Source organism: Hylobates moloch, unplaced genomic scaffold (assembly GCF_009828535.3).
Source record: "Hylobates moloch isolate HMO894 unplaced genomic scaffold, HMol_V3 SCAFFOLD_3, whole genome shotgun sequence".
In the NCBI taxonomy this organism is placed as follows: Eukaryota; Metazoa; Chordata; class Mammalia; order Primates; family Hylobatidae; genus Hylobates; species Hylobates moloch.
In genome coordinates this window covers 78267176-78293020 of record NW_026652278.1, presented here as the reverse complement: position 1 = coordinate 78293020, position 25845 = coordinate 78267176, and the positions used below count along the sequence as shown (strand labels likewise).

The 25845-nt window shown below is 36.7% G+C and overlaps 1 protein-coding gene across 6 annotated transcripts in view; it reads right to left on the bottom strand.

Moving 5' to 3' along the window:
• Nucleotides 1–25845, bottom strand: part of CCSER2 (coiled-coil serine rich protein 2) — a 195057-nt gene that overhangs the window by 141389 nt on the left and 27823 nt on the right. For all 6 annotated transcript variants that reach the window (XM_058436444.1, XM_032141618.2, XM_032141628.2 and 3 more), the window contains exons 2-3: nucleotides 10720–12178; nucleotides 9377–9573 (exon numbers count right to left, since the gene is read on the bottom strand). In XM_058436444.1, the coding sequence (XP_058292427.1) occupies nucleotides 9377–9573; nucleotides 10720–12139 (1617 nt within the window). In that variant the 5' untranslated portion in view covers nucleotides 12140–12178. The remainder of the gene's footprint in view (nucleotides 1–9376; nucleotides 9574–10719; nucleotides 12179–25845) is intronic.

Genomic DNA, 25845 nt, shown 5'->3' with positions numbered 1-25845 from the left:
ACTTCCTAAATTCATTCTAAAACTCAAAACCAAATAAGGCAAATATAAGCCAGGTTTGATATTTTTATATTCTTCTTCTACATTTTTGGAGTAGAGAAATTCCAAATTTCAGTGCAAATAATCTAGGGAACTCATATACCCACACAAACACTGCTAAGAATATTATGACATTCAGCAGACATTTAAATCTCAATAAAGTCTAGCTACATCAATCACAAGGTAGAAACCCAAATCTAGCCAGCTCTCCTCTTAGTAAAACACAGATATAGAAATGTAAATAAAATGTGTTAGCCTCATGAAAATGAAGGCATACCTACTTGTTGGTGTGTCAAAAGCATATAAGTAAGTTTTTGGATCTACCTTTTAAAGTGAACAAGAATCTCATTTAAATAAGGAGTTAAACTTGCCCACCATGTGAAGATAAGGCAAGCTGATAAAACGAAAATAAAGCCAGATACTTTCAGTGATGATCTGATTCAAACACTTCTTTGAGCCTCCTATAAAAATCATTCCAAAAATAAAGGCACTCCATGTGATGATTTAAAATTATCACCTCCTAAATATTTTAGTGTTAGAAAATCAGTCATCATGACATTATAGTTCAACTATTCTTCAATGAGGGCTCTCGTATTGTCATAGCATTGCTGCAAAGAAGATTCTGAGTATGGCTCACTGTGTTTACAAGAGAAAAAAAATGTTTTTGCCTAAGATTGTGCACATACAATGATTATAATATTTACCAGAAAAAATGCTATATTTAATCTTCAAGAAAGTTAAATATCAGTTAAAAGTTTATTGAGTTCAAAAATTCTGAGACTGAGAGTACAGCAAGTAGTAACCTACTTCCCAACCTATCAGTGCCAATTTACTCAACTCCTCTAGAATTCATCCTAGTCTGAAACCAAAGGTAGTAGGTAGTCCATAGCTATTTCAAAGGACTAACATAAAAGATGATAAACAAAAAAATGCTATCATGAAGTAAACAAAGATAACTTCATATCAGTACCTGTGTCAGGAGTCCCCAAGCCCACTCCCAAAATAGAAAATTTACTAAAAGGAGCCAAAGGATTCAGCATACACTAATATTAACAACTAAGATTTATTCCAGCAGGATACAAAGCAAAATAAGAAAGGAAAAGGCACATGGGGCAAAATCAGGTGTAAGCTTCCAAGAGTCCTCTCCCAATGGAGTTACACAGGATGTGCTTAATTTCTCCAGCAAACAGTTGTGACAATACATGCAAAGAGTGCAAAGTCTTGTCCACGACGGATGTTCTTTTTTTTTGTTTTTTGAGAGTCTTGCTCTGTCACCCAGGCTGGAGTGCAATGGCATGATCTCAGCTCACTGCAATCTCTGCTGCCCGGGTTCAAGCAATTCTCCTAGCCTCCCGAGGAGCTGGGACTACAGGCACGTGCCACCACGCCCAGCTAATTTTTGTATTTTTAGTAGAGATGGGATTTCACCATATTGGTCAAGCTGGTCTTGAACTCCTGACCTCAGGTGATCCATCTGCCTCAGCCTCCCAAAGTGCTGGGATTACAGGCATGAGCCACCATGCCCGGCCCACCATGGATGTTCTTAAGAAACTCAGCTCCCAAGGTTTCACTGGGGGATGGTCTTGTGGGTACCCTCTGCCTCGCACATACCAAAATTCTAGACTCCCAGAAGGAAAGCAGGTATTCAGCATAAATCACATTATCTGTGCAAACAGTTTAGGCACAGCAAACCTACTGTGCTCTTATCATTTATGAAAAGTTTTATAGCAGTTTAAGGAACTGTTTACCAGCCAAGGGCCAACCTTTCAAGCAGGTTATCTAAGAAGCAATCTTAGACCTGCAACATTAACTCTTTTCTGCATAGCACCCCAGGTATATTGTGGAAGAATATTAATGAGTATAAATTATTGTGCCTAATACCAACTTTGGATGAAGTCTTAAATTTAAAACAAAACAATTAGAAAGCAAAATAACAAACATCTGTTGAGCTCGTGTTATATCCCTGGCATTAATAAGTACTTTATATATATGACCTCATTTAATGTTCATAGTAATCCCATGAGTTAGTGAGAGATGATACTCAAAATAACAACCAGTATCACCAGGGAATCACATGACTGTCATAGCATTCAGGTATGGACTTCCTAACATCAGCCCTGGAGGTGGGTACAACTACCATCTATATTTTTTAAAAAGGAACACAGAGAGGCTGGGCATGGTGGCTCACGCTTGTAATCCCAGCACTTTGGGAGGCCAAGGTGGGCAGATCACGAGGTCAGGAGATTGAGACCATCCTGGCTAACACGGTGAAACCCCATCTCTACTAAAAATACAAAAAAATTAGCCTGGTGTGGTGGTGGGCACCTGTAGTCCCAGCTACTTGGGAGGCTGAGGCAGGAGAATGGCGTGAATCCGGGAAGGCGGAGCTTACAGTAAGTAGAGATTGTGCCACTGCACTCCAGCCTGGGCAACGGAGCTACGCTCTGTCTCAAAAAAAAAAAAAAAAGGAACACAGAGAATCCAAGGAGACACAGCTAGTACATGACAGAGGTGGAGTTTTAACTTAGCTTGTTCCGGAGCCCTGGCTCTTAATCATTATGCAATAACACCTCTCTGTAAACAAAATACCTGTATGGCCTTAGGATGGGAAAGGGTGTCTTACACACACATGCCATACGTGAGCATGTAAAGCAAAAACCATGAAGAAAAACATTACTAAATTTAATTGTCAAAAGTAAAAACTATGAATGGTAAAAAGATACAAAAAACAAAACAGAAGCAATGGGCTCAGAGAAGATTATCTGCAACACATTTAACAAGAATTAAATTCCAACCACATAAAAAACTCTTCTGTATCAATAAGGAAAATGGCAAAACCCAATTGAAAAATCAGTGAAGGAAAAATTTACATAAAAGGAAACAAAACAGCCAGTAAAATGTGTGAAAAAAATGACAAAATCAACAATGGTGTAAATGTAAATTAAAATTATGTATTATCTCACACTCACCAGACTGATTAAAATGTTGAAGTCAGATGACGACATATGGGGTTCAGATGAGGAGTGACAGAAATTCTCATCCTCTACTGAAAGGTTTACACTGGTAGGACCATTTTAGGGAGAAGTTTGATAATATCATTAAAGTTGAAAATACACTATTCCTAGTTTTATATCCTAGGAACGCTATAGCTAGGTTTATATCCTAAAGAAACTGACTTATATGATCAAAGAGAATTGAATTCGAATGTTCACTGCTACACCATGTAGACATTATTATTAGCAATAAAGAATAACTGAAATGTAGATTAGCAGGGCAACAGAGAAAAATACTGGTATATTCAAATGACAGAGTATTATAAAGTAATAAATATGAATTAGAACAATATAAATACACATATACACGAAAAACATAAAATTGAGTTAAAAAAGAAACCTGTAGAATATTATGTATCATTTACCTAAGTTGTAAAATACATACAAAATCATGTATATTGTTCATGGATATATAAATGCATTAAGGAAAATGGCCTATACAACATGCCTTAGAATTCATAATTTTGAAACAACGCACATAAAAAGAAACTAACTGCTATATTTACTAGGGTGTTTACTGAATGCATTCTTTCCCAAATAATAAAGGCTTCTCTTTATGAGAATTCATTCATATGCCAGAGAAGGGAGAAAGGCTAAAAATCAATTATCTAGTTTCCATGTCAAAAACTTTGGAAAAGAAAAAACAAATCAAACTAAAGAAAAGTAGAAGAAAAGAAATAAAGATATAAACCAAAATCAATAAAAACAGAAAATAAGCACAATATAGAAAAATCAGCAAAGCCCAAATTTGGTTCTTGGAAATGAAGAAAAAGAGGAAACACCAATAACCAGTATTAAGAATGAAAAGCAGACGTCCCTATAAGACCCTAAAGATGTTAAAAAGAGGATAATCCTAAACAACTTTCACCAACAAATGACAAGTTTAGAGGAAATGGACAAATTTTCAAAAACCAACACGAATATACATACAAATTTTAATATGCCAATATCTAAAAATTAAAACTGTTATTAAAAACCTTCTCATAAAGAAAACTCCAGGTCCGGAAGGCTGAATTCTGGCAAATTCTTTTACATACCTAAAGAGTAAGCACATTAGTTGTACACAAATTCTTTCAAAGGACAGAAAAATAAGAAACACTTCTCAACTCATTATAAAGGCAGCATGATCTTGATACCAAAACATGGCAAGAACATCAGTAGAAAAACAAGAAAATTAGAGTAGAACAATCTTACTCATGAACATACATGCAAAAACACAGACTATTAGCAGAGGTGGGTATAGTGGCATGCACCTGTAGTCCCAGCTACTTGGGAGACTGTGGGAGGAGGATTACTTCAGACCAGGAGTTCAAGGCCAGCCTGGACAATATAGCAAGACCCTATCTCTTTTCTAAAAATTAATTTTTAGGCCGGGCACGGTGGCTCATGCCTGTAATCCCACTATTTTGGGAGGCCAAGGCAGGCAGATCGCCTGAGGTCAGAAGTTCGAGACCAGCCTGGTCAACATGGGGAAACCCTGTCTCTACTAAAAATACAAAATTTAGCCAGGTGTGGTGGCAGGCACCTGTAATCCCAGCTACTCAGGAGGCTGAGGCAGAAGAAACGCTTGAACCTGGGAGGCAGAGGTTGCAGTGAGCCAAGATTGCGCCATTGCACTCCAGTCTGGGTGAGAAGAGCAAGACTTCGTCTCAAAAAAAAAAAAAAAAAAAAAATTAATTTTAAAAAATAATTTTAAAATTTAAAAATTAGAAAATCTAGTTTAACAACATTTGAAAAGATAATACATTTGAAAAGATAATACGACCAAGCGAATGTATTCTAAGAATGGAAAGGTAGTTTACTATTTGAAAATCAAGCCATGCAATCTACCACACTAACACACAAAAAATTTCATTATCTCAACAGATGTAGAGAAAGCATTTGGTAAAACTTAATGTTCATTCACAACAAAAATTCAGCAAACAAAATAAAAGAGAACTTCCATATTCTGATTAAATTCCCTCTCAACTCCCAAAAACGTTAATGGTGAGCTATTAAGGCTTTCTCTCTGAAATTCTATCACCATTTCAATTCAACACTACGTTGGTGGTCCTAACTCGTGTAATAGGGCAAGTGCTGGGGTGGTGAGGCAACTTTTTTGCAAATGGTATGATTATAGAGTGTATATACAAGTTCCAAAATCATCCACAGGCAAATTATTATAACTAGTAGATGAATTTACATGACAAAAATCAGGTATATTTGTACATACAACAAAAATTCATAAAATTATAAAAATGGTACCACTTACAGTGTCAAAATCAAATATGTGTAACATTTTATAGAAAAGTATAAAACATTAGCAAGAAGTATTTCTAAAGTCTGAAATTAATGGAGGACTGTATCTCCATCATAAATATGTCAATTCTCTCCAAAATCATCTATAAATTCAATGCAATCCCATTCAAAACCCCTGCAGGTCCTTTCTGGAAATTGACAAGCTCATTCTAATATTTAATTGGAAATACAAAAGGCTACGAAGAGCTATGGAAATCTTGGAAAAGAACAAAGCTGGAAGACTTACCCTACCAGGCAGCAAAATTTATTTTAAAGCTACAATAATGAAAATAACATATAACTGACAAAATAAACAGAAATATTTGTCTATGCAATGAAATATTTATACACGCAGTCATTGATTTATGACAAAGATGACCCTGAAGTACAGTGGGGGAAAGATGACTAAAATAAATTAATCTTGACATCTATCTCAAACCATACACAAAAATAATTTCCAGATGGAGACTAGAGACCTACAGGTAAAAGGTTAAAAATAAATAATGCTTTTAGAGCAAAACATTGAAACATGTATTCATGATATTAAGGTGGGAAAAGACTTCACAAACAGTTTTAAAAAAAGTGGTAACGGTAAAGGGAAAACTTGTAAAACTGGACAATATCAAAATTGGTAAGTTCTATATCAACAGACACTACTAAGAGATTTCAAAAGCAACTCACAGTAAAGAATACACTCTACATATATAAAATGTAAATATACATATGAATACAAACATCTACATATTGATACAAAATAAAATATTTATATCAAAAATATGAATAATTTTTACAAATCATTAAGAAAACAAACCCAACAGAAGACATCTGACAGAAGAGGATATATCCTAATGGCCCAATAAACAGATGTGAAGGTGCTCTGTGAGTAGTTATCAAAAAATACAAGACAAAATCTCAATGCAATACTACTATACCCACAAAACAGCAAAAATGCAAAAAGGCAGAAAGCACCAAGAATAGACAAGAAGGTGAATTTTCTGGAATGTTCATCTACTGCCAGTGGGGAGTGTTAACAGGCACAATCACTTTGAAACACTGACAGCATCTTTATCCATCAGCATAGCCTATAACCCAGGAATCTCTCTCCTACACATTTTCCCAACAAAAATGAGTAAGTGTTCACCAAAAAAACATACATCAAAATCTTCACAATCATGCAATACTCTAATAGCCAGAAACTGGAACCAACCTAAATGCCCATGAACAATAAGTTGTAGTATATTCACACAAAGGAATATGATACAAGAGTAAAGAAACTGTAACTGACAAATACATAGTATTAATGAAAAGAAGCTAGATATAAACCAGCACATCTTCATGATTTCATTTATATAAAGTTCAAGAACAGTCAAAACTAATTTATAGTGACAGAAACCAACAGTGATTGCAGAGTAAGAGAATGACTGACAGAAAGGGAACACTCTGGAGCGATGGGAGTATTCTATATCTTAATATGGATGACTGTCAAACAAGCATACACATTTATCAAAATTCTCCGGTCTGTCTGCAGAAGATTTGTGCATTTTACTGTAGGTAAATTAGACCTCTGCATAATACTGGTAGCATTTAAACAAATAAATAGCCAGGATTCTAGACTGGTGTTATGAAAAGTAGTCAGTCTACAAACTATTTGTTGGGATCCTTGACATGATTAGGAGACTGCACCAGAATGTATATCAACACACTGTTTCTTTCAAAAAGGAAGACTTACTACAAAAACAATGTCAGCAGAAATGAACAGTGGGTGGAACTAAACTGTGTTAGAAGTGACACAGTTGATGTACATTCTAGTGAAAGCTCCTTATCTTGACCTGGACTAGTAGAAGCAGTGTTGCAGAGACAAGAAAAGTGAGAATATGCTAAAAGTCTCTGGGGGTTAAGTAAGAGATACTACTTTGAACCACTTTAGGAAACAAAAGAAAAGAAAAAAGAAACAGAAAAAAAAGCAAGACAATTTAAATAAAAATAATAAGATGGCAGAGTAAATAAAGTCCAAGTATAGCAATAAATGCAAACATAAAAGGATTAAACTCACTACTCAAAAGAAAAAGACAAACTGAAAATTTTAAAATAATGAACTATTTGCTATACATAAAAAAGGCTGATAGTAAAAGAAGGGAAAATATATAAATAAAACTGGTAAGGTATATTAATATTTGGAAAGAAAAGGAGTCTGAAAACAAAAAGCATAATTAGAGATAGAGAAGATCACTAAGTAATGATGGAAAGTCCAATTCACCAAAAAAAAAAAAAACCCAACAATTCTGAACAGGTACACACCTAAAATTTATACAAAACAAAAAATTCACGTAACTTCAGAGCAAAAATGGTAAATCCAACATCACTGCACGAGAACTCAACACACGGTTCTCAACTTTTGCCATCAATTCTCTATCCTTTCTCAGACTTTGTCTGAGATCAGAAGAGAAAGAGAAGATCAGAAGAGATCAGATCAGAAGAGAAAGAGAAACACCATCTTGTTCCAAAGCACAGAATGAATGTTTTTTTCTTCCCATACCATAGACATAAACCTACTGAACAAGGAGGAAACTCATGGATCTTAAGGACTAACAGTCAATCCAGATGCATTCTGAAATCTTTTAGAGAAAGCTATTGTGTGATTAGTTACAGGAACAATGAACTGAATGAAGGTGGTTAGCCTCCAGAAAATGTAAGGTACTACGTGGTTTATTGCTGCCATCTGCTGGACACCATGTTCATTTGCACTTAATCATATTTGCCTTAAAACTCCTAGTAAGACAGCATGTAAGGTCTTAAACTTATCTTTTCTGAGCCTCCTTTATCTAATGAGATGAAGACACTGCCTCTAAATTAAATGTTTGTATGCAAGGTGTTGATAGAGGTTAAAAACATGTTTGTGCAATTTAAGCCTCTGGTAACAATGGCTTAAGTAAAAGGTTTACAGGAGCATAGAAAATTACACTGCCTGAAATCCACTTGGAATTTAATATATCCACAAAGACTACCAATTTTCCCATACAACTACTGGAAAATCATATTTTATATACTGAATAACTGCAATGAGTCACTTTAAACATACCAATTACACTTTACCCATATGGCATATTATCCATATTACTTGCCATGTTTCTTAAAATACGCACATATAAATTCATGGCAGGTCTTCTAATACTTACCCATACCTGATTCCCTTGCCTTCCAGGCACACACAAAGATTACAGTTCCTGTCCTTTTAGTATTTAGATGGGACCACATGATTAGTTCTGGTCAACAGATCATGAACAAAAGTGCCAAGTGTTGTCTGCAGGCCAATGCAAGTAATTATACGTGTGAGACCCTCTGGCACTCTCTTCCTCTGCCATAGTGAAAAGAAGGGACCTCAAAAGACGGTCAAGCCCCAAAATCAAAGCAGCTTAGATCACTAAAGACAGCTGCCCTAGAGAGCTGTCCAGACCCACAACAGACTTTCTAAGAGTAAAATAATACACTTGTATTGCATTATCCCACTGAGAGTTGGCACTTCAATGTTACCTCAGTACAGCACAGGCAAAGGTCTCTCAACAGCAGCACTACTGCCATCTTAGGCTCGATAATTCATTGTGGTCTCTGTCTTGTGGACTGTGGGATGTTAAACAACATCCTTGGCATCTACCCACTAGATGCCAAGAAGCACTCATCAATATGACAACCAAAACCACCTTCAGTCATTGACCTCCTCCCCCAATCTTTGAGAACCAGTGGCACAGATTAACCTACTAATATAGTATGCACATATGTATGATGAATATATATGTAAACATGTTGAGTATATTTAAGTCAAATGTCATATATTCTCCATGCTTTATTTCATATTAGAGTCAGATATTTTATAGGCTCTTAACAAATATGAATTTCCTTTTCTCAAAGTAGTAAAGTTAATTCATAAATTTTTTAAAAAAATCAATCATATCACAAGTCTCTCTATAGTAGGGTAAACAAAATATTCCAAGAGTATATAAATCCATACATACTATGCTGTTCATTTCAGAGGACTCATAGCTCCCAACTGGATGGACATTTCCAATGGGTTCCAAGCCTTCTTCATCCCACATGTATGTTCCATCAGAGCTATCAGATGGAGAGAGTTCAAACGAAGAACCAGCTCTGTAGTCTGTATCTGGTGAAACCAAATTATTCCCAGAAGTATGTTTTGTACATTCACTCCTGTCTTCAAGAGAAAAAAGGTTATTGATTCACAAAAATATAATTGTTTCTCATGTCCTAAAAATCTAAGTGCTAAGAATTTGATATATCACAGCAAAAAAGCTGGCTCAAAAAAAGCACTCATAACTGTAGCATTTTCTATATCCTAAGCAATAAAAACATCAAGAGCCAAAATCTTTAAAATAACCTACTGAAATATTTTCTAATAGAGGAAAAGAAAATTCATTTAGTCATCTTTCACTTCTGTAATATTTCCAAAAATGTAAATAAACCCTCATATTCCTATATTTCCCAAGATATTTATTTTTAAACACTGGCCAGGAAACTCCTTTTCCTCTGTGTACACTATGTAACTTCATAGATTAAATAATGTAGGGTACTCATAATTGCCTCCCTATAAGGAAATAAACTTGTTCCAGCAGTCTCTTTTAGAAGACCTACAGACAATCAAGGGTTTGTACATGCATTTCTATGCATGATCTAGTCCCCTGATTATACCACATGTCTATATCTAATCCCTTTAGTTGTTCTTTATTCAGGTATATGGGCATACAAATACCAAATACATTTTCTCCAGCATTTAGTAACAGGATAACCAAACATAAGAGGAAATGTTTAACAGGTATTATTTCACTTTCTTCAGTTTAATAAATAAATAAAGCTCTCTCAGAAAGTGTATCTACAAAAATTGCTAAACAAGAAAAATTTTCTAGGATAAAAAAATCCATCAGATTAGACACAACCTATATTATCTCATTGTATCCCCTTTGGTACAGCTGTACTCTTAACAAATAGCAATGAAATGCTATCCTAAGAGAAGAGATGGTTTGTTTAATGGCATACCACACTGGTTGAGGTAAGCAGGGGAAGTCATTTAGAAGCACTGCATATACTAAGCAGGAATAGGCTGTGTATAACAGCCAAAGAACAACAAAGTTAAGAGTGGTTTTATTAATATTGTCTTGGATAGGGTGAAAAATGGGGTATGGAGCAAAAGTCACAGGAAAATAAACGTTGCCCCACCTCAATTTTGTCTAGACCCTCCATGAAACTGATAATATCTTGAAATCTATCTGAAGATAATCCTAAATGTAAGTTCAGTTATATTATTTAAAAGAAAGCAAAAAAACTTAAGATAAGTAATATTTACCAGAGACACTTATATCTATCCACTCATCAGTTTTACTGAAGGCTTTTTCATTTTCCTTGGGGGAATCAAATATATCCTGTGGTGGCCCATTTTCATGTTTCTCTTCTTTGAGAGACATTTCCTCTGGAGTTATTCTAGTTCTGTTGGAGTCTTCTATATCTATAAAATCATCACTAAAGTCTTCACTTAAATCATTCTTATCAGAAGATGACAAAGACGACAAGGAAATGTCATCCACATCATCAGAACTCAGGTATCTAATTTTAGCATCATGTTTCATGGTCTGGTTGTTTTTTGTTCTGTAACTTTCATTTTCAATCAGTTCTTGGTCCTTATTAGCAGCTCTGTCCTTAGCCAAAACTGTAGCATCTTCCTCTACACATGTGTCAGCAGGTGAATTTTTATTTCCATCAACTGTCATAGTCCCAGAAAATGGAGATCGGCTAGATTTCAGTAGAGAGGGATGAACCATTCTATAACCTAAAGTAGAAGTTACACCTGGGCCATTTGGTAAAGCCAACTTCTTTCCACCAGCAGCATAAGGCCTATTAAATCCATACCCCAAATGTTCATTCCCATTGAGTACTTCTGGCTGCCGGGAATTTCTTGTTAGCATACTTGACCGTAGAGGCACTCTAATGGATAGCTGTTGGTTCTGATAAGGCTTTGTAAGATCCACAGCTCTATTAAAGGAATGTGATCTGGTTATAGATGAAGGTGGAAGGAATGAATTCTGAATGGAATGTGAAAAACTTTGCGACCTTACCATTTTTTCACAATTAATAGATTTACTACTGTCTGGGGATTGAGCTAAGCTTTCTCCAGAACTGCTTCTGGTGGCACAGGAGTTCGCTCTAGGCCTTTGCATGCTACCAGCCGACCGGTTTCCATAAAATCCATTCAACTGTGATTTTGGAGTATTGACCGAAGAATATGAAGTCCTTCCTAATAATGTGCCTTTGGTGAATTTACCCAAATTAGATGGTCCAGAAAAAGACTTTTGGTTTAGCTCCTCTGTAGATGACACAAACATAGTGGATGGCTTTGCTAACTTTGATGTGAATAAAGAAACACTTTTCAAACCTCCCTTTATCCCATTTTTATCAAACATTCCTTGAGTAGGAACACGTTTTTCAGGATCAATTATTTTATCATGTGAATTTTGAGTATTGTTAGGCTCTTCGGCACCTTGTGCACAAAGTTGATATTTATTTGCTTTCCTCCAATTAAATGAATGAGATGATGGACAATCAGAGCCATTATTTTTGATGTAACTTTTGACATTACTATTCTTGGAAGTTCCTAATAAGTTAACAGGTGTCCCATTTGGCATTGGCTGCAATGTACTTCTTACAGATTTTGTTCCATACTTTGGCAACTTGGAACCCAAAAATGTCTTGATTTGTGTTTTTTCTTCCATGAGCTATAAGGTGCATTTGTTCTTAAAAGTTGACAGAATCTGTGAAGAGAAAAAAGTAGTACATTAAACATTCCTAAATAAGGATAATTACATGAATTATTACATAATATGATACTTACACTTTTATATGCAGAAAAGCCCAAAAGCTACTCATGATTCCTACAGAACTCCTGGCAAATACCAAATGCACTAATTAAATTAATAACTTTATGTTGGAAGAAAATAAAGAACACTTTTATAAACTTTTATAAATGTATGCTATGAATGACAGCAAGATCCAGAAATAATAAAATTAAACCACCAAATTTGACTATGTAAAAAATAATACTTACAGAGTACTTCTTCCAATTTCCAATCGAAATAATTTTTTCATTTTGGGTAAAAGTTTCTCCTTTAAAAATAAGAACATACGGAAAGCCACAGCCAGTGCACTCGGGCAAGAGAATGAAATAAAAGGCATTCAGATTGGAAAAGAAGAAGTCAAACTATCTCTGTTTGCCAGTGATATGATTATATATCTAGAAAATCCTACGGACTCCTCCAAAAGATTCCAAGATTTGATAAATCCAGTAAAGTCACAGGTTGCAAAATCAAAGTACACAAATCAGTAGCACACCAACAATGACTAAGCTGAGAATCAAGAACTCAATCCCTTTGACCATAGCTGCAAAAAAATAAAATAAAATACCTAGGAATACTTAACCAAGGAAGTAAAAGATCTCTACAAGGAGAAGTGCAAAACACTTCTGAAAGAAATCACAGACAATGCAAACGAATGGAAATACATCCCACACTCGTGCATTAGAGGAATCCATATAATGAAAATGACCATGCTGCCCAAAGCAGTCTACAGATTCAATGCAATTCGTATCAAAATACCAACATTATTTTTCCCAGAATTAGATAAAACAATCCTAAAATTCATATGGAACCAAAAAGCAATCTTAAACAAAAAACCAAATCTGCAGGCATCACATTACTCGACTTCAAATTATACTACAAGGCTACTATAGTAACAAAAACAGCATGGTACTGGTATAAAAGTACATACACAGAGCAAAGGAACAGAGTAGAGAACCCAGAAATAAAGCCAAATACAATCAACTGACCTTTGACAAAGCGTACATAAACGAAAATCGGGAAAAGAACCCTTATTCAATAAATGTTGCCAGGAAAACTGGATAGCTACATGTAGAAGAATGAAATTGGATCCCTATCTCTTACCATATACAAAAATCAACCCAAGATGGATTTAAGACTTAAATCCAAGGCATGAAACCATAAAAATGCTAGAAGAAAATCGAGGAAAAACTCTTCTGATATTGGTCTAGGCAAAGAATTTATGACTAAGACACCAAAAGCAAATGCATCAAAAAAATAAATGAGACCTAATTAAACTAAAAAGCTTCTGCTCAGCAAAAAATAATCAGAGTAAACAGACAACCCACAGAATGGCAGAAAATACTTGCAAACTATGCATCTAACAAAAGATTAATATCCAGAATCTATAAGGAACTCCAACTAATCTACAAGGAAAAAAATAATCCCATCAAAAAGTGGGCAAATGACATTAATAAACATTTTTCAAAAGAAGGTATACAATGACCAAGAAACATGAAAAAGGCCGGGCGCGGTGGCTCACGCTTGTAATCCCAGCACTTTGGGAGGCCGAGGAGGGCGGATCACGAGGTCAGGAGATCGAGACCACGGTGAAACCCCGTCTCTACTAAAAATACAAAAAATTAGCCGGGCGTGGTGGCGGGCGCCTGTAGTCCCAGCTACTCGGAGAGGCTGAGGCAGGAGAATGGCGTGAACCCAGCAGGCGGAGCTTGCAGTGAGCCGAGATTGCGCCACTGCACTCCAGCCTGGGTGACAAAGCGAGACTCCATCTCGAAAAAAAAAAAAAAAAGAAACATGAAAAAAATGCCCAACATCACCGATCATCAGGGACATGCAAATTAAAACCACAATGAGATATCACCTTATCCCAGCCAGAATGGCTATTATTAAAAAGTCAAAAAACAATAGATATTGGCATAGATGTGATGAAAAGGGAACATTTAGGTACTGCTGGTGGCAATGTAAATTAGTAGCACCTCTATGGGAAACAGTATGTAGATTTCTCAAAGAACTAAATCTACCATTTGATCCAGCAATCTCACTACTGGGTATCTACCCAAAGGAAAACTGTATCAAAAAAAAAAAAACCTGCATATGTATGTTTATCACAGCAAAAATTCACAATTGCCAGATGTGGAACCAACCTAAGTACCCATCAACCGATGAGTGAATTAAGAAAATACACCATGGAATACTACTCAGCCATAAAAAAGAATGAAATAATATCTTTTGAAGCAACTTGGATGGAGATGGAGGCCATTATTCTGAAGTAATTCAGGAATGAAAAACCAAATACCATATGTTCTTACTTGTAACTGGGAGCTAAGTTATGGGTATGCAAAGGCATACAGAGAGGTATAATGGACACTGGAAACTCAGAAGGGGAGATGATGGGAGAGGGATCAGAGATTTTTTAAAAACTACACAATGTAGTAGGGTACAATGTACACTATTCGGGTAGCATGTGCACTAAAATCTCAGACTTTACCACTATACAATTCATTCATGCAGCCAAAAATCACCTGTTCCCTTAAAGCCAGTGAAATAAAAGTTAATTAAAGAACATATTTAAAAAAAAATACATGATTTTATAAAAGCTAGAAGACATTTGAAAAACCTTAATTACTAAAGCCATGAGAATTTTTTTTTATTTTTAAAACAACTGATTCCAAGTCAACCCTGGCCTAAGAAGCAGAGTTCCTATAACACATGTTATTATGTCAAAAGTAAATATTTAGAAAATCGTACAAATGTTCAAGTATAGAGTGAAAAAAGACTAAAGAACATCCTGTTACCAACAACTAATAAAAGATATATATATATATATATATTTGTGTGTATGTGATTTTTTTTAGCAGAAAACCTACCAGTTACACACTGTAATACAAAAAACTATTTAAACTAAGAACCTATAAAGTTTAAAAAGTAGTGGACAGAAAAAAATTCTGTATGGTACAGTATGATAGTTAGCCTGATTACTGCCTGGAAGCAGTAGTGAGAAAGAAATGTGAACTAAAAAACTTGAAAATTTTAAGAAATACCTCTAGTTTGGATAGAAAAATTTGATTTGTCATGCCCTAGAAAAGTTGAGGAAAAATATCCCGAGCACAGAGGCTTCAAAACCTAGGCAGAGGCATCACCAGGATCTGCCAACTTCTAAGGCCCTATACTGAGTTGAGGGAAGGATCTGAAGCCCATAGAAATGTACTATACCCTCAGCAGTATGAAATGAGACTGGTATAGGACATTTCACACAACTACAGAGATGGGAAAGCATAGGGCCACAGAAGGGCAAAAGCAAAGTCTTGACCTAGGTATCCAAATTAAGCCTGAGCAAGACAAAAAGAAATGCCCATACAATCATATAAACAGTTTCTTGTAACACAGAACAACACAGAATAACCATGCATCTAATGAAACAAAAGCCCAAAGATGAAAAGACAAAACAAGTAAATTGAAAAGAAAGGCTTCAGCGTTAAGGAAACCAATTAAGAAGAACAATGAATTTGAAAAAAAAAAAGAAAAATCTTAAGGTAACAAGAGTATATTGAGGAGGCTAACGTGGGTGGATCACTTGAGACCAGGAGTGTGAGACCAGCCTGGACAACATGGCAAAACCTCATCTCCACAAAAAAAATACAAGAATTAGCCAGGCATGGTGGCACACACCTGTTGTTCAGCTACTCAGGAGGCTAAAGCGGGAAGATCAACTGAGCCCACAAGGTCGAGGCTGCAGTGAGCCGTGATCAAGCCACTGCGTTCCAGCCTGGCTGAAAGAGTGAGACCCTGTATCAAAAAAAAAAGTATCGAGGAGAAAAAAAAGACAAAGATATCGAATTAGAAAGAAAATGTAGGACACAGCCTGAACAGAAAGATAATTAGTATCCCTGAAGTAGAATAACTAATTAAATGGAAGAGAAAAGGCAGGAGGACATAATAGAAAATATCCCTAGAATAAAGGTGAAAAAAAATCTATGGAAGGAAAGAAAAAATATACCAAATCACAGATGCAAAAACGTATCCTATTTAATGAAATACCAAGGATAAAGAAATAATTCTCCAGAAATACAAGTAGAGAAAAAAAATCACCTTTAAAAAATTTTTTAAACTTGGAATATACAAAGGAAATAACTGGATATCCTTCCAAAGAAATGCTGGAGCCTCTGGGGATAACTTAATCCTATAGGAATCACATTAATTTTACCTTTAAAAATTTATTCTAAATTCACCACTTCCATTCCACAATTTTAGTTCGTATACTCATCATTTCTTCCTGTACTACTACCAAGGATTCCTACATTTATGTCAAGATTCCAATCTTACCTCTATTCAAACTGTCAGCAGTTACCTTCTTAAAGCACAGATCTGGATCACGTACTTCTACTGATTAAAAACCATCTGTGAGACTAGGAACAACAAAATAAAACCCAAAACTCATTGTACAGGGAGCAAGATACTCTATTTGGTTCTACCTTATCCTTGTTGTATACTTAAGCCAAGATAACGTTATTTGTCGTTCCCCAAAATCCATCCTATATTTTCTAACTTCTATGCCTTTGCTAAAGACCACTTGGAAGATTCTATCCTCAAGATCCAAAATCACCACATCCACCAATGTTTCCAGTTAAAATTAATCTTACATCATTCTCTATTCTCTTCACAGCAATAATATAGCTGAGTTTGTCTTCTAATTGTGTGCATGTCTATTTGACCCACAGGAAAGTAAACCTGCTGAGAACATAAACTAAGTCTTATATACTGTACTTTGAGGCCAGCTACAGGACTACAAATTTAACAGATCCTCAACTTTTAAGTAAGTTCATAATTTCTTAATGTAAATTAATTCAACAGTAAGGAAAGACTAAAAAAGAACTTTGTTTGTGGACCTGTGATTGACTGGTAATAGCTCCCTTGGGCAATATGTTGAAAAGGATTCTGAGGCCGGGCACAGTCGCTCACGCCTGTAATCTCAACAGTTTGGGAAGCTGAGGCAAAAGGATCGCCTGAGCTCAGGAGTTGAAGACCATACTGAGCAACACAGTGAGACCTCATCTCTACTAAAAATTTAACATTAAAATTTTTAAAAAACAAAAAGGATGATGAGGTCAAATCTAGCTTCTGAAGTAGTGACATGATCAAGCAGCAATGTTTGCCAGGAGCAGAGCAAGGGACAGTGGCAATATCCATGCCAGACAACTGTCTTCCTCATTTTTGATAATGGTCTTTTACACAAAACATACTACCATATCCACAACCACTTTCAGTATAAACATAAGAAAACTGGTATTAATATTACATATTAGGGTCATTTTGCAAATTAATAAATAATACATGCTAAAGACTAAAGAGCCTGTGAGCCAGAAAGGCTTTAACATTTCTCCGCCCGTCACAAGTAGACCACGGAAAGAAAATTAAATTCTTTCCTTTCTCTATGCCTCTATTTTCCTGCCTGAGATGAGGGTAATACATGTTATCTCCCAAGAGCATCTTCAGTATTAATAACTTAGAGGCACAAGATGAGCCCAAAAGACAGACACACTGTTACTAGTGTTTGTGGTTCCACCACTTTGTGGGGGTAAAGAATAGTTAGAACCTGAATGTGCTATTCTCTATGAAGAATAATGATTTCTAAATGTACAAATAATTGCAACACAAATGACATCAATCATCTTGAACTTTGGTCTTAAGATAAACTAGTCTGACAGCTCCACTATGAAGTTTACGTTATGAATATTATCACTTCATTTGTTGATGAGCTACCATCTGTCTTTAAATGTTCATGAAATTTTCCCTTATATTTGCTTATAATTTTGAAATAGACATTGTGAGTCCGCTTCATTTTGGAAGCCATGCTGTCTTTGATGCACTTTATCTAATCTGTAATCTGTTAGGTGTCTAAAAAATCCATTCATTAACAATTTGAAAAAATATATGTTGCCTACATCATCTAATGATATAATCTCTGAGACACTTTAATACCATCTGTGAGCTTTAATTTAGTGGTGAACTAAGACTAATATCTGGACCAGTGCTTGAAAATGTCTGAGTTTTTTTTAGTTTCTGTAAGAATAATTTTTTAAAGTATAGCAAATTCACAGTATTGGTATTTAATATTTAAAATTTTTTTTTCAGGCTGGGCGTGGTGGCTCACGCCTGTAATCCTAGCATTCTGGGCAGCTGAAGCAGGCAGATCACCTGATGTCAGGAGTTCGAGACCAGCCTGGCCAATATGGTGAAACCCTGTCTCTGCCAAAAATACAAAAATCAGCCAGGTGTGGTGGCGCACACCTGTAATCTGAGCTACTCGGGAGGCTGAGGCAAAAGAATCACTTGAACCCGGGAGGAAGAGGTTGCCGTGAACCGAAATCACACCATTGCACTCCAGCCTGGACAAAAGAGCGAGACTCTGTCTCAAAAAAAAAAAAAAAAAAAAAAATTCAAAAATACTTATAAATGCCTTTTTTTAAAACTGTAAATCAAGTTTCTCACTTTTAAAAGAAATCCACAATTGGATAAGGCAAAAGCAGCAGCAAATATTATTAAGCACTTACATGACAGGTACCATGCTTACCACTTCATCCTTTTTGTTTAATCTTCATAACATTATAAGGTAGTAGATTTCTTCCCATCTTAAATAGCTAAAACCAAGATTCAAAGAGGCTAATACATTTGTGACCAAAGTCACAAATTCACAAACTGTCAAAGAGGATTCGGGTTCAAGTTTACCTGATTCCAGGGCCAATGAAAACTGCCTTCATGACAAACGAATGAAATACAGTCAGTGAGCCACGCAATGATGTTACAGTCAATGATGGACTACATTTACAATGATGGTCCCATGAGATTACAGTGGAGCTGAAAAATTCCTATAGCCTAGTGACATGGTAGCCATTCTAACATTGTAATGCAATTACTTTATTTTTCACATATCTATTGTATCCTGTTTGTACAGTGTTTATAAAGTCTATACTAGTGTGCAATGATGTCTTAGGCCTTCACATTCACTCACCACTCACTCACTAACTCATCCAGAGCAACTTTCAGTCCTGTAAGCTCCATTCAAGTGCCCCATACTGGTATACCATTTTTTCTCTTTTATATAGTATGTTTATTGTACCTTTTCTATGTTTACGTAAATTTAGATAAACAATTCCTTACCATTGTGTTACAACTGCCTACAGTATTCAATACAGTAATATGCTGTACAGGTTTGTAGCCTATAAGCAAGATAGTATACCATATAGCCTTGGTGTGTAGTAGGCTATACCATCTGCATCTGTGTAAGTATACTCTATGATGTTCACAGAACAATGGCCTAAGGAGGCATTTCTCAGAACAGATCCCCTTCGTTAAGCGATGCTGCCTGTATTCTGAGAAGCCTACTGACAGCAAGGGACAAGAATGAAGGAAGGGACTGAATGGCTAATGTCAGAGGAAAAGCATAAAGACTGCAAAGGACCTAGATATTAATTACAGAAATTTAGCAGAAGAACAGTAAGAGCTGTCACTTTTTCAAACTCCTTTAATATCCATTACCTCATCATCTGAGGAACCACCCACTCACTGTCTTTTTTTAGTTTTTCAAATAGTTTTTTAGAAGGTATAAATTGTCTTCATTTTAGGGGTTTAAACAGACATAAACTCACTACTAAGTACAAGAGCAATTAACTGAAAAACAATACTGATGACTACACACATATAAGCAGTTACTTTGGAAATCTGCTTTCAAGTTCAGACAACTAGATCAGAATTTAAAGTGATTTTTTTTAACCTTGTGTTACTCAACTACTTCTTTCATATTCCCTTTTCCCATTTTTTCCTGGCTGTCATCTGTGGCATAAGCTGATTCAAAGGCTTGATTATAGCAATTAAATAAGCAGCCAGGCGTGGTGGCTCACGCCTGTAATCCCAGTACTTTGGGAGGCCCAGGCAGGTGGATCACCTGAGGTCAGGAGTTTGAGACCAGCCTGGCCAACATGGTAAAACCCCATCTCTACTAAAAATACAACAAAAAAAAATTAGCTGGGCGTGGTGGCTCACATTTGTAATCCCAGCACTTTGGGAGGCCGAGGCGGGTGGATCACCTGAGGTCAGGAGTTTGAGACCAGCCTGGCCAACATAGTAAAACCCCATCTCTACTAAAAATACAAAAAAAAAAAAAAAATTAGCTGGGCGTGGTGGCAGGCGCCTGTAATTCTAACTACTTGGGAGGCTGAGGCTAGAGCATCGCTTGAACCCAGGAGGCAGAGGTTGCAGTGACCGGAGACTGCACCATTGCACTCCAGCCTGGGTGACAATAGTGAAACTCCATCTCAAAAATAACATAACATAACATAAAACATAACATAACATAAAATACCAATAAGCAAAATGGACAACTTTAGCCAAAGGTTTAAAATGGTGCACTTACTTCCAGATTCTTCAAAGTTTTAAAGAGGACATGCCATGCTCAACACAAAGCCTCTTTATTTTATCAGTATGACCTTTCTGTGCTCCAGCTACAACTTCATTTTCACTCACATAAATGGAGTTCAAAGTAACTTGTAAAAGTTAGGCTCAAAAGGAATTTGTGGTTTAAGAACATTAAATAAGGTTATTATGCAGATCCAATGTATATTACTTCCTGAAATTTAAATTTAAAAGAACAAAAATGCTAACAAGTAAAGAGGAACCAGAAGTTCCCCTGGCCAAACTATAAAAATTTCTCCCTCCAAATTTTACCAGTTGGTACAGGAACACAAAACTCAAATACCTGTGGGGCATGCAAATGTCATTAATGTGCGGAGGGCTAGGAAAAGATGACACATGCCAAACTACGTCAATATTGACCCATATACTGCCTTTTAAAATAGTAGACAAGTATAACAATTAAGTACAGACATTTTACAAACACCAGGTCAAATCACAACAAGCAAACATTTAACATTTCAGTCTATATAGGATCTGCTTGAGCAAAGTTCCCTAAATTAAATTAAATGGGCAGTAGGGACAGGGCCATAGGAGATCCAGCATCAGGAAGAAGAGTAACAGGAGTAACATTAACATGGATGGAAGACTACCAGGCCATAAATTCACTAATGGCACATACTGGGTTTGATTCACCAGAATACATTACTCAAGCCCCAGCTTGCTCAGTATATGACAAATGGTAAATATCTAAACACGAAACATTTTGTAAAGATCTACATATATTAGAATTATAGTTTCATAGAAAAATGTTAGTGAGGCCAGGCACGGTGGCTCACATCTGTAATCCCAGCACTTTGGGAGGCCGAGGTGGGCGGATCACCGGAGGTCGGGAGTTCGAGACCAGCCTGACCAATTTGGAGAAACCCTGTCTCTCCTCAAAATACAAAATTAGCTGGGCATGGTGGCGCATGCCTGTAATCCCAGCTACTCGGGAGGCTGAGGCAGGAGAATCACTTGAATCCAAAAGGCAGAGGTTGCAGTGAGGTGAGATTGCACCATTGCACTCTAGCCTGGGCAACAAGAGCAAAACTCCATCTCAAAAAAAAAAGAAAAATGTTAGTGGTAGTTTCCACATAATAGAATACAACATGGTAATGAAGACCTAATTATTGCTATATGCAACAATACAGATAAAACTAACAGGATCCTTTAAACAAGAGAATCCAGAGACTTGAGGATAAATATAGTGTGATTCCATTTATATGAAGGTCAGATTTCCATTTTCGATGTAAAAAGCTGCAATTAATATCACTCCTACCTAAAAACCTGGAAGAGCCAGATAATCTTCAAAATCATAACCTTTCATAAGCCCATCAGAAAGCTGTTATTATAAGGCAAGCAAGTCAATCAAATTCCAAAGGGAGACAAGCCCCTCCCAGGAGAGATGGACATTTAACAGTTTCGCTTTTGGCTGAGCATAAAAGACAGAAATGACCACCATAAAAAGGAGTAATAAGCTAACATTTTAATGTCTGCTTAAAAGCCAAATGTGGACTAGCACCAACAGCAAGCTCTTCCTCATGGGCCTCAACCTAGCATTCAAGAGAAACATATAAGAAAGCCCCCTCTTAATGGCACAGGCACGCAGGAGGTGATCAAACGCTGCACTGGAACAAACACAAACCCTCTCCCTTCCCTGCCTCCTTCTGTCCTCTGAAGCAAAAGCCTTAAACTGCTGGGGAAGAAGCAGCAAGACTTCTCACCCAGGGCACAGGAAAAAACCCAGTGCATGTTGGGGAAACAGAACGGAATGGGAGAAATGTTCAGTTGATCCATTTATGTGAGAGTAAGGTAAAGAACTGATTAAAGTAATGATGATAATATGTGTTAGAATACAGCAGTGGTTCCACAGTGCTTGTGTGTATCAGAATCACCCAGAAGACTTCATTAAAACAAGATCTCTGGACTCCACTCCCAGAGTTTCTGAACCAACATATCTAAGGTAGGGCCTTAGGAAAAAGTATTTTTAACAAGTTTCCAGGTGATGTTGATTCTGCCGATCTGGAATTCACACGTTGGAAATCCCTGGGACAGAGACTAACTCTGCAAGAGGGGGCTAACTGAAAAGGGGTTGACTGAGATGTTGGCAACTTGATCTGGATGGTGTAAAATTCACCAAGAGTACATCATTTAAGATTTATGTATTTTATTGTATGTAAGTTATACTTCATTTTTTAAAGCTTCTCTTAAAAAATTAAAAGCCTCGCCGGGCGCCATGGCTCACGCCTGTAATCCCAGCACTTTGGGAGGCCGAGGCGGGCGGATCACAAGGTCAGGAGATCGAGACCATCCTGGCTAACACAGTGGAACCCCGTCTCTACTAAAAATACAAAAAATTAGCTGGGCGAGGTGACGGCGCCTGTAGTCCCAGCTACTCAGGAGGCTGAGGCAGGAGAATGGCGTGAACCCCGGGGGACAGAGCCTGCAGTGAGCCGAGATCGTGCCACTGCACTCCAGCCTGGGTGACAGCGAGACTCCATCTCAGAAAAAAAAAAAAAAAAATTAAAAGCCTCAAACTGCTTCTACTCCTATAAATAGTAAAAATATGCCTTATTGCAAAGACAACTTTTTTCCACAAATTGATAAAAGAAATAAGCATGTATCCTGCTCTTCTTGTATTTCAAAGTAATCAAAAAATTGACGGAAAATCTTCTTTATAGAAGAACCACAACTAATAAATACAGAAAAAAAGAATCACAAAGTAAGAAAATCTGAAACACTCCATTAAATATCAAAACACCCCTCAAAAAAGGGAGTGTGACAGTTAAAACTGAAACTATTAAAAGGTGAGTGGTAAATAACACCAGGGATTAATTATGCTGTTTTCTCTACACATGATGTTTGAAAACATCCATATATAACTTCTATTTAAAAAAGTAAACCCCAGCCGGGCACAGTGGCTCACACCTGTCATCCTAGCACTTTAGGTGGTCAAGACAGGTGATCACCTGAGGTCAGGAGTTCCAGACTAGCCTGGCCAAGATGGTGAAACCCCATCTCTACTAAAAATACAAAAATTAGCTGGGTGTGGTGGCAGGTGCCTATAATCCCAGCTACTTGGGAGGCTGAGGTAGGAGAATCACTTGAACTCGGGAGGCGGAAGTTGCAGTGAGCTGAGATCGCACCACTGCACTCCAGCCTGGACAACAGAGTGAGACTCCGTCTCAGAAAAAAAAATAGAGTAAAAATAAAAAAGTAAACCCCAAATAAGGATGCTTTCATCAGGGAAAGAGATAGGAAATAAATTTCAGCACATTCTACATTATCCTCCTTCTCTTAGCATTCATTTTCATTCTCTCTCAGGAGCACCTGCATACTCCTATTCAGAGAACTCCCAAACCCTGGATCTCTACATTTAACTCCTCCTACAAAAGACAAAGGACTCTTGAATTAGCAAAATCATAAACTTCTAACTATCCTGACCAAGGCTGATCAGCAGTAGCATCAATAACACCTAGAAACATGTTAAAAATAGATTTTCTAAGGCCTTACCTTAGATATAGTGTTCAGCAATTCTGTAGAGCCCAGAGATCTTGTTTTAATGAAGTCTTTCAGGTGATTCTGATATACACAAACACTGTGGAACCACTGCTCTATTCTAACCCCTATTATCGTAATTAGTTTAACCTGTTCTTGACCCGACCCTCACATAAATCAACTAAACATTTTTTACATTCCATTCTATTTCCCCCAGATACAATGGACCTTCAGAGTTGCAGGTGCACCAGGGGGAGATAAATCAAGTCCCCTCCCAATTCCACAACTGTATAAAATACTATTGATACAGTAATGCCTGAATTAACTCATCCTCGGGGAATTAAGTAATCCTTTGGACATAAAGCACTTTTTAAAAAGAAAAAAAAAAGTGTATGTCCTGAAAATTAGATGTTCCTGGTCTTGAGTCATTTCCAGTGGGAGAAGGTTACATGAATCTTTCTGAAGAGCAAACTTCACTAAGCAAAGCAGGGTCCTAGGACCAGGAGACAGTAAATGCCTAGGTTCACAGGTCCCACATACAGAAACTCCTCTACTTTCGACTCATAAGCTTCTGTACATATGAACAAAACAACCAACTGAAATAAGTTTCTCAGCAATGCCGGACACCAAAGGAAGATGTTAGTGATTGTTTACAAAAAGAATTTATGAACAGCCTTTCAGAACTTAAACTGTTTGTAAATAAATGAGTTTCTATACCTGAAAAGAGTGGAGATGGTGAATGAGGCAATCACATTACGTGTCGGTGTCTGGGTATAATTAATAAATATATATATACACGTGTGTGTGTGTGTGTATATATATATTTAGATAGGGTTTCACTGTCACCCAAGCCGGCGTGCAGTGGTGCTATCACAGCTCACTGCAGCCTCAACTCCTGGGCTCAGGTGATCTTCCCACCTCAGCCTCCCAACACACATATATTTGAATTTAGACAAAGTAAAATTACTTTCCAGAGCTAGAGGAACATTAATGGTGTAGGTGATTCCACCCATCATTCTACTCTATAAAAATATACTTACAAAGTGAACATATAGGAAAAGACATGAATCTCTTTCTCCCTCAGTAAGTCTCAGTTTATACATGCTTGGCACAGTATGAGCAAATTACCAACAGTGAGATACTACTATCTGAAAATGGGTATTTTTTGCAGAAGCCAACTCTCTGAACTGACCAACTCTTTGGTACTCAACCAAAGCTGCAAGAAAAGATAACCAGGTTAAACTTACGTCACCATCTGGTTTCTCAACAGCAATTTTGACTATACAAGATTTTTAAACTCCATGCTAACTTTAGACCCTAACCTCACCCAAAATGTCCTATTTCATAGTTATCTATGTCTTCCAAACCACTGTAGGCAGGGGAAAACAGAGGTGAGCAACTCAAGAGGCATGTGTGTTCTTTACTGTCTAGATGGCTAAATTCCACCTAACGGGAAAGGAAAATCTTACTTAAAATCGTGCATTAAACCACATTCTCTTCTTCAACAGAACTACTTTATGCTGTCCATAACACCATTATGTTACCCATAAAAGCATTATTTGTCTATTAAATATTTACTGAACATCCATTATGTGCAGCAACTGCACAAGTTGCTGTCACAGACAGATATTAACCTTGCA